The 15,675-nt window shown below is 43.0% G+C and overlaps 1 protein-coding gene across 2 annotated transcripts in view; it reads left to right on the top strand.

Annotated features, from left to right (window-relative positions):
- LOC129839135 (protein kinase C alpha type) overlaps positions 1–15,675 on the top strand; it is a 239,135-nt gene that overhangs the window by 121,078 nt on the left and 102,382 nt on the right. For both annotated transcript variants that reach the window (XM_055906412.1, XM_055906413.1), the window contains exons 4-5: positions 6,949–7,060; positions 10,272–10,400. In XM_055906412.1, the coding sequence (XP_055762387.1) occupies positions 6,949–7,060; positions 10,272–10,400 (241 nt within the window). The remainder of the gene's footprint in view (positions 1–6,948; positions 7,061–10,271; positions 10,401–15,675) is intronic.

A 15,675-nucleotide genomic window follows, 5' to 3' on the forward strand; every position in this document is an offset into this window, starting at 1 on the left:
TGTCTCAAGACATATCGCATCGTTCCCTTTCTCTCCCTCTTCTTTCATCAAGTGTGTTCCTTTTTGGCAGGCAGTGTACGATTGTGTCTCAAGGAACTGGGGAGATATTTTGGGCTGCTTTTCCCCGGGCTTCCTTCAGCCGGAGCATACATTTATCCCCACTTTCCTGGAAAAGAGAGCAGCGCTCCGGTCTCCAGTTTTATAAACAGCCAGGTGTTCACATCAAACGGAATTCATTGCAGAGGGGTAGTCTGGATGGGGTTCTCAATGCAAATCCACTTAAAATTGGATTGGACTCTCTAAAAGAGACCTATGGCTGAAATGGAGAAAACATTGGGAAATTAGTATGCCACTTGACTAACTGGCAGCCTTCCAATTTTCAGCCGTAAGGATGACTTTGCTGTTTCACACACTGTTGAATGCATGGGCAATATGAATGAATCCATGCAGTTTGAGTACTGAGGCGTAGTCCTAGACATGGCATATTGACAATTCAATTCAGTTGACGCTTCGGCTGTGAGTAAGTGACACACAGTTGGCATTATTCTCCAATTGAGTATGGATTATGAGTAGGGAGTGTGATGCGTGCCGCTAATGAATATCAGATCAGGTATGTGTACTTTCAATGTGCCGCTTTTCATCAAATTAGTAACACGTGTACACACAAATGCAACTTTCAATGCACTCCCTTCCATGATGCTGTCATCAGGCCTCCAACCACGTCACATGACAACTAGGGCTCAGTTTGCTATTCTATTGCAATGCCGTGATCCACTATTCCTGTGGCATCTGGCATCCTCTATCCAGCACAGGCTACAGAAAGAGAACTCCCTACTGTATTTACATTTGGGCTTTGTTTCTTCAGGAGATTACGCGCAAGATAGGACATGACACTTTAGTTACCATCTCCCATATTTGTCCAAGGTCGATATCGTGCCACCTATTTCCTTTAGAAATGACCTCAAGGGGACTTTCAGTCGAGCGATAGCTGGAATGTTTTCTCATCTATAAAACAGTAAAACAGTGCACTATTGAGAAGGGAAAAAAGTAACGACCTTCGAGCAAGAAACTGAGTTCATAAATGTGACAGGCAAGCCAATGGGATTAGTTTGTTGCGTTGAAACAAATGGCTGCGTCGTTGACACAACTGACTGCAACATGTAAACGTGAATGTTGTCACCATAGAGATCCTGTTAAATGACTTAGTACTCTAATTCCTAATTCTATGGTTGTAACATTGCGCTTCAGAGTTTATAGGCGTGCATTACACTCTTTCATTTCGTAGTTTAACAGCGAAGTAAGCTGTAAATTAGACCTCGCCCTTTATAGGGTAATATACAGTGCATTTGGAAAGTATTCCAGCCCCTTGACTTTTTCCAAATGTTGTTATGTTACAGCCTTATTATAAAATTGATTAAATTACATGTTTTCCGATACACAATACCCCATAATGACAAAGTGAAAACAGGTTTTTAGAAATGTATAAACATAAATACTTGATTAAAATAAGTATTCAGACCTTTTGCTTTGAGACTTGAAATTGAGCTCAGGTGCATCCTGTTTCCATTGATCATCCTTGAGATGTTTCGACAACTTGATTGGAGTCCACCTGTGGTAAATTCAATTGATTGGACATGATTTTGAAAGGCACACACCTGTCTACAGTGGGGCAAAAAAGTATTTAGTCAGCCACCAATTGTGCAAGTTCTCCCACTTAAAAAGATGAGAGAGGTCTTTAATTTTCATCATAGGTACACTTCAACTATGACAGACAAAATGAGGGGAAAAAAATCCAGAAAATCACATTGTAGGATTTTTTAATGAATTTATTTGCAAATTATGGTGGAAAATAAGTATTTAGGTTGTAACATAACAGAATGTGGAAGAAGTCAAGGGGTCAGAATACTTTCCGAATGCTCTGTAGATCACTTTCAAACCACATACTGAGGAGACCATTCCCGTTTTAGGGTAAGGGCTACCATAGATTACTACAACATGCTGTTGCGGTGACCTTTATTACCACCACACTGGCAGTCATGATCGCAGTCAAATTCCACGTGACCGTTGAGTCACGGTAATCTCCTGTTATGCACGCTGGACATGCTTTGGCAGTACCCAACTTGCTAATGACCATCGGGTCCTAATGGCCTGTTACTCAGGGCTCTAACCACTCTGACATCACTGCAAATGCAATGGAAAATCACATCAAACACTTATCATCAAAACAGAATCCTGTTTTTAAAACTCACCTCACTGTGATTGATCAATTTGAAGAAGGAAGTTCAACAGCAGGTTGAAACTGAGTGGAAAACATGGTCATTGTGGGGATGCTGTTTCAAAGCCTGACCCCAAAAAATGGACGGCTTTCTAAGGTGATGATTAATTCAAAACCGCCATTTGCATATTAGAGCTTATACATATGCATAGGCTTATGAGCCCCCCCCCCCCCCAAAAAAACCTGAATTATAACGATGATTGTGCCATTATACCATGCATAGCCTACTGCATATTATGCATGGCAGAAAAACATCAAACTAAAGTTATTTAAGATGTCTTTGGTATTTCATTGGTCTAGCCTACAGAATTAAACAAATTCGAGTAATCAACATTTAGTGTGGACTGTGTTATTATGCATACTGGTGGACTGGTTAGGTTATCTAATGCTACTCTACAAAATGTCTATCCACGAGTCTGGGAGAGAACGTATAGCCCGAGGCTCATTGATTGTCCAGGGTGATTTTGAATAGCCTTGTAATAGGGAATTTTAATAATTAATTGGGTGACACATTACCTTTTAGCTATACAGAATATCTCACCACCATTCGTTTCCATCTCCTCCTCTCTCTCCTTTATTAATTTCTCGAGTGTGCAGAGTGGCTGAAATATGTTTCGTTGCGAAACTATGTTACTACCGATGTTCCCGGACCGATTTCACTTGGTTTCCTAGAATTAAGCACTGGGTAGCTGCAGGAAGAAGGTTGGAGAGCCCATGGCATACAGAGTTTGGGCGGAATGTCACCTGTCAGGCAGCGATAGCATGCTCATCAAACAGTGGCTGATGCGTAGAGTGAAATGTGTTGTTATATATATACACTGCTCAAAAAAATAAAGGGAACACTTAAACAACACAATGTAACTCCAGACACATGGACATTTGTGGCCTGCTGGAGGTCATTTTGCAGGGCGCTGGCAGTGCACCTCCTTGCACAAAGGCGGAGGTAGCGGTCCTGCTGCTGGGTTGTTGCCCTCCTACGGCCTCCTCCACGTCTCCTGATGTACTGGCCTGTCTCCTGGTAGCGCCTGCATGCTCTGGACACTACGCTGACAGACACAGCAAACCTTTTTGCCACAGTTCGCATTGATGTGCCATCCTGGATGAACTGCACTACCTGAGCCACTTGTGTGGGTTGTAGACTCCGTCTCATGCTACCACTAGAGTGAGAGCACCGCCAGCATTCAAAAGTGACCAAAACATCAGCCAGGAAGCATAGGAACTGAGAAGTGGTCTGTGGTCACCACCTGCAGAATCACTCCTGTTTTGGGGGGTGTCTTGCTAATTGCCTATAATTTCCACCTTTTGTCTATTCCATTTGCACAACAGCATGTGAAATTTATTGTCAATCAGTGTTGCTTCCTAAGTGGACAGTTTGATTTCACAGAAGTGTGATTGACTTGGAGTTACATTGTGTTGTTTAAGTGTTCCCTTTATTTTTTTGAGCGGTGTATTTCTCAGCTGCTCATATTAAGCACATGCTCCGCTATAAATCCGAAGTAGCCTACCCATCATTATTGACAAATGGACCGGCGGGAAAGCGCTCAGCCTCCATTCGCTATTCGAGTGCATACAGATGCCATGTCTTTTTTCCCCTGCTCCTGTTCCTGCCCATTTGATAATGGGCCATTCTAAATCAAAACTCATTTGACATATTAGTAAAGACCAGATTAAATTGAGAATAGTTTGATGGGTGAAAATACGATCACTTGATGAGAGGACAGCGTGTACTGAGGCAAGGTACAGAGTGCAAGCTTCTTTTTTTGCGATTTTATCAAATCATCAACAGCCTATAGTTGTACCATGGAGCCCATATACAGTGGCGGTTCTAGGCAATTTCAACTGGGGGGGCAAGCTGGGGCCAGTTGTACTGTTAGAGGGGCCAGTTACATTAGATGTTATTGTTGTCATATCGTTTTCTTCACTGCATTGCAGGCATTAGCAGGCAAAAGACCATGTTCATAATCATCATCGTTGCCACTGTATAATAATGGATGTAAAAAAAAAAGAGCTATAGCAAAAATTAGTTATGTTATTATTATTATGTTGTAATTATTTCATACTCCACATTTAGGGGGGCCACAAGGGGGTCCAAAATTGTTGTCACAGGGGCACTGCCCATATATGCTTTGATTTCTAAGACATTCTAAGGTTTGTATCATTCACAACTAAAGTTGCCAAATAACTCTAAATCTAGCACATAGGACCTTTTTCCAAATGATCAATGTTATTCTCATCACACTTCATATGTGCGCTCGTTCCGGAATGGGAATTATTATTCATTCATTATTCAATTTATTATTATTATTCAGCTAAGTTTAATTATATTCTTCTGACTTTTAAAATCATATAATATAAAATAATGCCATGGGACTTATTAGCAAATCTTGTCAGCTAAACGATCAAGCCTACAGCCTATGGCATGGTGCATTGCCAGGTAGCAGTAGGTCAACTCATGTTCTGTTAGTCTGAAATACCTGTTCTTCATATCATAATGTTTCTTTAGACCTGGATAAAATAAATAATGGATTTATTGTGATGGCGTATATGCAATTGATTTATTTAAGTGTTTTAAATGTAGATGTTCCAAAGGTGTGCATAAGTGGCTTGTACGCAGCTTGTACGCGCGGAGGCCTGGAGATACTAAATGTGTTTCTGTTAATTAACGGTCAATTAACGTGGGCCCGGCATTAGTTTTGCGTAACAGTAACCGGCTGACACAGTTTCACGACCGCCACTGCCCTAACTGTAGGCATGAAGTAGATGTTCTACATGCAGAGCCCCATCTCAAATCTTCTTCTTTACCATGTCACTATCTCAGGATCTCTAATGCCGATGCTATCAACGTGTCTCCGTCTCTTTGAACGTCGTAATTGACTTCGATATCTTTTCAACTCTTTTATTTATGTCAGTTATTTCATTTTTACAATGGGCTGCCAATAGATTTCATTTCCAGCGAAGCTCGGCATACTCTGTTCCGACCCGGTCCGTGTAAGACTAAAACTCTTATCTCGAACTTCCTGTTCTCAGTGGATATAAAACTGAGTCCTTGTGATAATTGCCGTGATTTGACTTTTCAAACTCCAGTACAGACAAGGATCTGATGAGGTGTTGCGTCTCGTAAAGCTCTACCGATGCCCCGATTCTAAATAGGGGCTGTTAACCCGGCTATGTAAATATATGGTCACTTTTTGAGATTATAATACAAAACCAGACACCATAGTGAAGCTGTTCACACTCTACATGTCACACTACTGCTCCAGGGAGTCTACCATGCTCTACCATACTGAACTATGATAGGCTGCAATACTGTTTGCAGGGGTGACGGATAAAGGGACACATTTTCTCTCCTTCTTTTGATCTCCCACACTTGCTTGGACCTTTTCTCTTTCTTCACCATGCTCCTTAAGGGCAACACTCTCCTATTTGATCTTGGACACATTCGCTTATTTGATCTTGGACATATCTTAGAGGTATCTTACATTGGGATACAGTGTTCTTTGGCCTCAGTAATGCTCTGGCCCTGGTCTGAGATCAGTTTCACAGCACGGCTATCCAGGTGTTGCAGATGGCTGCTGGAGGGCTGCATACTGACCTCCGAGCTGCCCTTGATGATCCAGTGATAAGCAGGGCGAGATAATCATGTCAGAATATAATATGGTGTCAGAAGTCTACTGTTTTGATACACACATGGGTCATTGTAGAGGGAAACAAGGAAAAGATGCCCAGTGCTCTCGGGGGGTCTCAGTCAACCGTGGCCTGAGGGTATAAAATATAGAAGGTCATTAAAATGACACTACTCATTTGAGCTCTGACTTCTTCATATCCCATTATGACTCATGGTGTCATGTTATACCAATGACAGTAGTAACCAACCATTCACTAAGGATTGGGTATTTTCTCCTTTGGTATAGTAATGTAGTAGGATGAAGTTGCTTCTATACACTGCTCTAGGATCAGTGTTTGTTTTTCCCCCAATTGTTGAAGTTCCAGTTTGAAGAGTGCAAGCTGATCCTAGATCTGTGTCTAAGGCCAACTTCTACTCTGAGCACTCAGGGTACTGTGACATCCTTTTCTAATGATATACAGCACCAGTCAAAAGTTTGGACACACCTACTCATTCATGGGTTTTTTCTGTATTTTTACTATTTTCTACATTGTAGAATAGAAGTGAAGACATCAACACTATGAAATAACACATATGAGCTCATGTAGTAACCCAAAAAGTGTTAAACAAATCAAAATATATTTTATATTGAGATTATCCAAAGTAGCCACCCTTTGCCTTGATTACAGCTTGGCAAACTCTTGTCAAGCCAGTGCTGAAGAACATGCTTTGTATAGACCGTACAGGTGTTTGAAGTTTTTCATTCAAACTAAACGACTAGCGCTGACTCATCTCATGTTATCTCATGTATCGACTCCAATTATTACTCTCATATCTTTTTTCAGATCCTGCCATGTCTGGCTCAGTTGAATAGCTTTTCCATCATTACTGTATCTGTGGAAAAAGGAACTTGAACTGTACAGACTGGAGTTAATAAAAGAAAACAATTCCAACCCTACATTCATGTTTTGGGTACTTTTCTTTCTGTTGCAGTACCACTCTGATCATACTGCGTATTGTACATGATTATACTTAACTAACCCCTCACCATGTCTCTTTGTCTTTGCAGGACCCCAGAACCAAGCACAAGTTTAAGATCCACACCTATGGCAGCCCCACCTTCTGCGACCACTGTGGCTCTCTCCTGTATGGTCTCATCCACCAGGGGATGAAGTGTGACAGTGAGTAATGTACCTCTCCGTGCGCTTAGCCGGGGGATCACTATACACAACCTTAACATCAAGCTGACACGCGCTGCACCTGGCTATGGCCAATCTAACCAATAACGGAAGGCTGATGTTACACGCGTCGCTGTTGATCCACCCACTGATGTCGTCTGGTTTGCTTGGTTGGCTAGCTAGTAAGCTACACTGAACAAAAATGTAGAGTGTTGGTCCCGTATTTCATGAGCTGAAATAAATGAGCTGAAATCCTCTCACAAACAGTTAGTGCTAAATCGCTAACTGCTCTTCTCACAAACAGTTAGTGCTAAATCGCTAACTGCTCTTCCCATTAACAGACAGACAGATAGGAATGCCGATTAGGACGCGTCTAAAGTGGACAGAATGCTAAATGCACTGGCAGCCAAACAGGATGTGGAGCTCTCTCCTTATACTGAAATGTGTTATAGTGGGCTATGATGGAGCCAGGAAAGCTGTGATGAAGCTGGACCTCGCTGGGGAAAGTAGTATCTTGATTTGAAGAGGTTAATGTTGGCTAGGTGTTAGTAACACCTGGGAAGTCATTTCATAACAGCTAATGTTATCGTTCTTTGGCAGTGTTATGATTGTCATTATGCAAAAATGCTCCAAAACAAACCTTTTAACATTAGCAAATTATGACATTTCTATCACACATTTACTTACATAACTCATGTAAATTATTGAGGTACAGATGTAAATTATTGAGGTACAGATGTAAATTATTGAGGTACAGATGTAAATTATTGAGGTACAGATGTAAATTATTGAGGTACAGATGTAAATTATTGAGGTACAGGTGCATCTATCTGGTCTAAAAGTTACCTGCCTCATTCCTATGATAGGAATGTAATGGATTTTCCCAGGCAGACAAAGACAGCTTCGCCGGCGTGTTTGTATTGCCCTGCTTATTGGTGTCCTGTAAAGCACCGGCTTGGCTGTTTGGCAGCACAATGTCTAACATACGACTGGATTCCCTTAGCATTCCTTGGTTAGCATGATATCCATCACATTACACCACAGCTCTTTTGTTGCTTCACCTTTTCTAAATGAGCCTGTCAGTCAGACACAGAACATCAGTTCTATCATTGCCAATCGCCACTTTGAGTAGCCTTCAAGTCACTCTGACAGCTTCCACACAACTTTATAATAATAATATATTATATACTTACTGCTGATGGGATGTCAAAGTAATGCGAGCAGTGCAAATTTTACTGAACAAAAATATAAACTCAACATGTGAATGTTTCATGAGCTGAAATAAAAGATCCCAGAAATGTTCCAAATGCACAAAAAGCTTACTTCTAAAATGTTGGGCTCAAATTTCATCCCTGTTAGTGAGCATTTCTCCTTTGCCAAGATATTCCATCCACCTGACAGGTGTGGCATATCAAGAAGCTGATTAAACAGCATGATCATTACACAGGTGCACCTTGTACTAGGAACAATAAAAGACAGCTCTGAAATGTGCAGTTTTGTCACACAACACAATGCCACAGATGTCTCAAGTTTTGAGGATGTGTGCAATTGTCATGTTGATTGCAGGAATGTTCCGCCAGAGCTGTTACCAGAGAATTGAATGTTAAGTTCTTTACCATAAGCCGCCTCCAACCTCGTTTTAGAGAATTTGGCAGTACTTCCTACCGGCCTCACAGCTGCAGACCATGTGTATGGCGTTGGGTGGTCGAGAGGTTTGCTGATGTCAACGTTGTGAACAAAGTACCCCATGGTGGCGGTGGGGTTATGGTATGGGCAGGCACCGAACACAATTGTATTTTACCGATGGTAATTTGAATGCACAGGGATACCGTGACAAGATCCTGAGGCCATTGTGAGGCATATTTTTTTTTAAGTATCTGTGACCAACATATGCATATCTGTATTCCCAGTCATGTGAAATCCATAGATTAATGTCTAATGAATGTATTAGAATTGACTAACTTTCTTATATGAACTGTAACTCAGTAAAAAAATGTGTTGCATGTTGCATTTATATTTTTGTTCCTTATGAATACATGGCTCTGAGTCTGGCTAGCACTGGCAGGAGTATGGGGTAACGTTAGTTACAATGTGGTGAGGGTTAATTCAATTCTTTCTTCGTCTTGCTAGCTGGCTAGTTATCTAGCTGGTTGTAGCAAAAGGACTTTCTACAAAATGTCGGTAGCTAGCTAGCAACATTAGCGAAGCTAGCTGCAGAGTCACATTGGCTACCAAGCAACATGAGATAATTTCTACATTCTGGAGGCAGTGGAAACACGATTTGAGCTCGCCCACCAAGGCCCAACACGGCTTGATTTCAAAGTTCCAATGGAAACAAGGCTTTCGATGTGCTCAAAGTACATTCAAACACAACTTTATTGACATCGCTCATACTGCACAATGAAGTTAAATGACAATTCTGTCATATTGCCCGAATGATGATTTCCATTATTTAAAACTGCATTTCCAGTTCCTGTCCATTCCTTCCAGCAGTTTCCCCTCTGAAACCCACACACGATTCACATGATTCCAGAGATCTTTAAATATACATTATCAAAGCTGCTGCGGGCCTTTATTAGTTCAATTCCCTCAGTCTTATGATTTTCATATGTGACAAAGCACGAATGACTTTAATTCAATGTTAAATAGTACATCATATCTCTTCACCAGAGCTGGCGTGTAATACTAATTATGACTCGGGGCTATATATAAATAGGGATTAGGTTATGGTTGCAAAATGAGATTGGCACACGCTGGCTGTTCTAATCCTACTGCAAATTAGATTATCATCAAGTGTTTTTAATTGCGTGTTGCCATATTGTAGACCAGAGGCTATGTTTGTAGACGCTGATTTTCTATTTATTCATTTCACCTTTATTTCACCAGGTAGGCCAGTTGAGAGGTCTCATTTACAACTGCGACCTGGCCAAGATAAAGCAAAGCAGTGCGACCAAAAACAACACGGGATGTTTGAGATACAGGATCCATGTTTTCACATGTGAACAGCACAGTTTTTCAGGATGAACTCAGATATCAATGACTCCCTGGCAACACCTGGCCTTTTGACTTCATAAATAACGCACATCCGGTTTTGCTTAAACCAACCTTTTTAGTTTGTTTACCTTTCTTCGGCCTCTCCGTCTCTCCTGGGTACCTCTGTTTAATGCCGCCTCTCTTTTTCTGTCTGTCTTTCTGTGTGTCTGCATCCCTTCAGCCTGCGACATGAACGTGCACAATCAGTGTGTGATGAACGTGCCCAGCATGTGTGGGACGGACCACACCGAGAGGAGGGGACGCCTCTACCTGAAGTGTGAGGTCACAGAGGACAAGCTGCAGGTCACAGGTAGGCCTCCGGATCGGACCATCTCTCAGACAAATCTATTTCTCACTGTTTGACCCAAATGGCACCTTGTTCCTTGTATAGGGCACTACTTTTGACCGAAGCCCACAGGGATCTGATCAAAATCAGTGCACTATGAAGGGAGTAGGGTGCCATTTCAAGTGCATCCGTTTCCTCCTTCCCCAGTGGGGTTAGGATGCGTAATGGCTGACAGAGCTTCCTCTTACCTTTTCACAATCAGTCCCAACCATCAGTCCCCAACCACTTTAGCTGTCAGTTGCCTGTTACAGCCCCATATTGATTGATAAGAAAGAAACCACTTCTGGCCACAAATCCATTCACAGCATGGATCGCTCCCACCGGGCAGTCATCACCACTGATTCCTGGCAATCTGTGTGTGTGTGTGTTCGTTCTTGTGGGTGTGTGCGCCCATGTGCTCCCTCTAACCTGAGCCTACATCGATTTCTATCTACACAATTGTCAATCGCATCAATAGGCCCAGGCTTTGAGAACCATTCCATTTGTAAAAACACCCGTTCACCGTTCAATAGATGAAGTGAACTGGTTGTCATACCAAATATCCCCGCTGTCTGTTTTTGAGTGACAGCAGCCAGGAGACAGCATGTGGTGAGGCAACCATCACTTAATAAAAGCCTCCAGTCTGCAGCCTACAGAGACACGGGTCAATTCCCTTTGGTATACAGATCAATACTGTGTGTGCTTTCCAAATAGCACCCTATTCCCTATATAGTACACTACTTTTGGGCACTGCCTATGTACAGTCACGACAAACCCTGTCCATTTTTTTTTTACTTTATGAACATACCTGGGGCAGGGATGTCGCTAGGCCTAAAGCCCCCCTAAAATATTCATTAGCCCCCACTAAATAAATCAATATATCGGTCAATATATTTTCTCTGTGATTTCTTTTTTTTTTTTGTGAACCGTTCCATGGCATCTTAGACCTCTTACTAGGGCCTGGGGGAGGCTGCTGCATATGCACTAGTGACTGTTACACTTCGAACACACCGACTGTGTCCTTGCGTTTTGGTACACCAGAAGTACATTCATTTCCAATGGAAGGCTGCGTTTGCCTTGCAGCATTGCGTTGCAGAGGCAGTTGCAGTGCGTTTTGTGTGGCGCATACGTTGGTTTTATCGAACGTATGCATGAAATTGTAGACTTGACAGAAAGTAGCGAAATGTGAATGTTGAATTTGTTTTGCACACACATCCAGTAGAAAAATGTGGGATAACATAATAAAAACAGTTTGACTGTAGAATTTCTTAACATTTTGTTATTCATTTATTTGCCAAGTATATTATTTATTTGATGACATCCACAAATGAATTGTGAGAGCCTATAATATGATGTCCCTTAAATGCAGTTTTGGAGTGAAATGCAATAATAAATAGTCAAGATAGCAGCGTAGGCTCTTTCAACAATGAGACCAACGTTGAGGAAGGTGGTCTTGATCGCGCTGTTGGGCCGGGACCAGCCGTGCCGAAAGCGCAGGTCTGTGTGGGTCCAGAGATGGTTAAAGTCCCGAAAGCACAGGTCTGTGTGGGTCCAGAGATGGTTAAAGTCCCGAAAGCACAGGTCTGTGTGGGTCCAGAGATGGTTAAAGTCCTGAAAGCACAGGTCTGTGTGGGTCCAGAGATGGTTAAAGTCCTGAAAGCACAGGTCTGTGTGGGTCCAGAGATGGTTAAAGTCCTGAAAGCAGGCAGGGGAGTTGGGAGTTCAAGAGCTTCGAATGTTTGGAGAGGAATTCCGAAGTTACTTTCGTCTGGACCAAAGCCAGTTCGATCACCTGCTCCAGATGGTTGGAGCCAGGATCACCCGGATGGATACCAACTACCGGGAGTCCATCAGCCCAGTTGAACGCCTGGCGATTTGTCTCCGGTAAGCTACATTCTAGTACATTTTTAAAGCCTTTGGTACCATAATTGATTGATATTTGATACATTGTTTATATGTGCAACCTAGCTAGCTAAAGGTTCCAAAGGTGTCCTTCTGCTTTCCCCATAGGATAACCCTTTTTGGTTAGAGGTATAACCCTTTGGGGAATAGGTTATACATGGAGCCCAATGGGGTTCTACCTGGAATCAAAAAGGGTTCTACCTGGAACCAAAAAGGGTACTACCTGGAACCAAAAAGGGTTCTCCTATGGGGACAGCCGGAGAACCCTTTTAAGTAGATAGAAAGAATGATACTAAGAGTAGAGTTGGCCTGGGCTACAGTTTAATGATAGTCATAGACTGAATTGTATTGTTTCAAGGCATTGTTAACGATGGTTGAGTATTACAATATAATTAGTAGAGCATAATAAACTGTAATGAGGTAGATATATGAGTAGATATAATATGTGGGTGGAATTCAAATCACACACAATATTGATAATTATTTTGAATTATATTTCAGATTCTTGGCGACGGGACTTCTACAGGACCATCGGATTCAGCTTCCGAAGTGGATGGTCCACGGTGGCAGGCATTGTCCCCTCTGTGGCACAAGCCATTTGGGACTGTCTGGTTGGTGAATACATGCCTGTCCCCAAGGAGGAAGACTGGAGGGCCATCGCTGCCGAGTTCCTGGAGAGGTGGAATTTCCCCAACTGTCTTGGCTCCATTGACGGGAAACATGTAGTAATCCAGGCTCCACCGTGCTCAGGTTCACAATTCTACAACTACAAGAGTACATATTCAGTTGTACTCCTGGCTGTAGTAGATGCCATCTACTGTTTCCGTGTTGTCGATGTTGGTGCTTACGGCAAGGGAAGTGATGGCGGGACCCTCCGGGACTCGGCCTTCGGCCAGGCACTTCAGGATGGCACATTGGAGATTCCACCACCTGCATCACTCCCTGGGGCTGAAGACGTGTTCCCCACATCTTCGTCAGCGACGAGGCCTTCACTTTGAGACACAACCTCATGAGACCCTACGCTGAACGCCAGCTGCCATTGCCAAAGCCTGTAAGGATCTTTAACAAACGGCTGTCCAGGGCAAGGTTAGTTGTTGAATGCGCCTTTGGGATTCTGGCAGCCCGGTGGAGAATGTATCAGAGACTGCTTGGTCTCAGCCTCTCAAATGTCGATTCCTGCGTGAAGGCCACGTGTGTTCTCTATAACTACCTGCGGAGGTCATTCCAGGAGCCGCTCCGGATGGAGATGGGCACGCCAAATGGTCACCTTCCTGATGTCACCAGGGCAGGTGCCAACAACGCCCCCAGACAGGCACTCCAGGTGAGGGAGAAGCTGACCACCTACTTCTCATCGCCAGCAGGTGAAGTCCCATGGCAGTATACCGTGGAGTGAAACGGCTCTTTTAAGAGCCCCATAACACAAAGGTTATTTTAAGAACCATCCACTGGTGTCCATAAAGTTGCCTTTCCCCCCCAGATTACTTTATGTATCATTGTCTCTCTTCATTTGGAAGTTATATTTAAGTGACATTTGGGAGTAAATACCACACCTTAAAAACCCTTCCCTCTCCCATTAACGTCAGTATTATACACACCTGGCATGGTACATCAGGTTGAGCGGGAGCACTAGTTAAGGTTATACGACATACAGTTAGTATGATAACAAAGGGAAAGGGTAACCTAGGGTCCATACAAATAGTACAGTTAACCACCATGTTCACTGGCCTGACAAAATACAGGTGGGAAAAAAACTAATTAGGAAGAGAATGTGTTTTTACTTTCATCTTGTCTTAGATCAGCAAAGGTGTAGGGAAGAAATAAGCAGATTAAGTCTAAATGAGATATGAATAAACAACTGAAACAACTGACTATGAAAACATAATTTAAGTATTCAAGTACAGGAAAGAAAATGCCAGGTATGTGTGTTGTAAAAAAATGTTTTTAAAAATGAAACTATTTGAACGAGGTGTGTATTTGTATGTAAAAATAACAAAAATGAATATCCAGCCTCTAATCTGTAAGAGAACAACAAGAGCATGTGTTTTTGGCACAACTGCAGACAGATACAGGGACTACTCATAAAGCCTAGACGTAGTAGGGGAACTTCAGACATGGCCATAAAGAGAGAGGGCAGGGCACTGGAGAGCTGAGGTACAGAGAGGAGAGGTGTGTGTGGGTGTCTGTCTCTGAAAAAAATATATAATAATTTGTAGCCATTACACAGCTAAACAAACAAATGGCCCCTGGATGTCATGGACCAGTCGATGGAACATAACTTCACAAAAAGTTTCAACACCTTGGTTTTCAATTGGTTTTAAATGAAAGAAATATATTCACCTTTAGTCTCGTAAGAGACCAACAAGAGCATCTGTGAATTCTCCGGTGTGTGAGTTTCAATTCTGTCAATTCAGAAATCTATGTAACACTAATAATGAATGCTGTCCTAAGACTTTATAAACAAATGACTTTATGAATTGACTGAATTTAAAGGGAACTGACGTGTGTGAAAAGAAAGGTACAATGATGGAGGCCAAAACAACACCCAGACAACTCCTCTTCCTGTCTTTCCTGTCCTTCCTCTCCTCTTCCTGTCCTCTTCCTGTCCTTCCTCTCCTCTTCCTGTCCTTCCTCTCCTCTTCCTGTCCTTCCTCTCCTCTTCCTGTCCTTCCTCTCCTCTTCCTGTCTTTCCTGTCCTTCCTGTCCTTCCTCTCCTCTTCCTGTCCTTCCTCTCCCTCTCCCTGTCCTTCCTCTCCTCTTCCTGTCCTTCCTGTCCTCTTCCTCTCCTCTTCCTGTCCTCTTCCTGTCCTCTTCCTGTCCTCTTCCTGTCCTCTTCCTCTCCTCTTCCTGTCCTCTTCCTGTCCTTCCTCTCCTCTTCCTGTCCTTCCTGTCCTCTTCCTGTCCTTCCTGTCCTCTTCCTGTCCTTCCTCTCCTCTTCCTGTCCTTCCTCTCCTCTTCCTGTCCTTCCTCTCCTCTTCCTGTCCTCTTCCTCTCCTCTTCCTGTCCTCTTCCTCTCCTCTTCCTGTCCTCTTCCTCTCCTCTTCCTGTCCTCTTCCTCTCCTCTTCCTGTCCTCTTCCTCTCCTCTTCCTGTCCTCTTCCTCTCCTCTTCCTGTCCTTCCTCTCCTCTTCCTGTCCTCTTCCTCTCCTCTTCCTGTCCTTCCTGTCCTCTTCCTCTCTTCCTGTCCTCTTCCTCTCCTCTTCCTGTCCTTCCTCTCCTCTTCCTGTCCTTCCTCTCCTCTTCCTGTGCTTCCTGTCCTTCCTCTCCTCTTCCTGTCCTTCCTCTCATCTTCCTGTCCTTCCTGTCCTCTTCCTGTCCCTCCTCTCCTCTTCCTGTCCCTCCTCTCCTCTTCCTGTCCTTCC

The sequence above is a fragment of the Salvelinus fontinalis genome, chromosome 40 (genome assembly GCF_029448725.1).
Source record: "Salvelinus fontinalis isolate EN_2023a chromosome 40, ASM2944872v1, whole genome shotgun sequence".
NCBI classification, from domain to species: Eukaryota; Metazoa; Chordata; class Actinopteri; order Salmoniformes; family Salmonidae; genus Salvelinus; species Salvelinus fontinalis.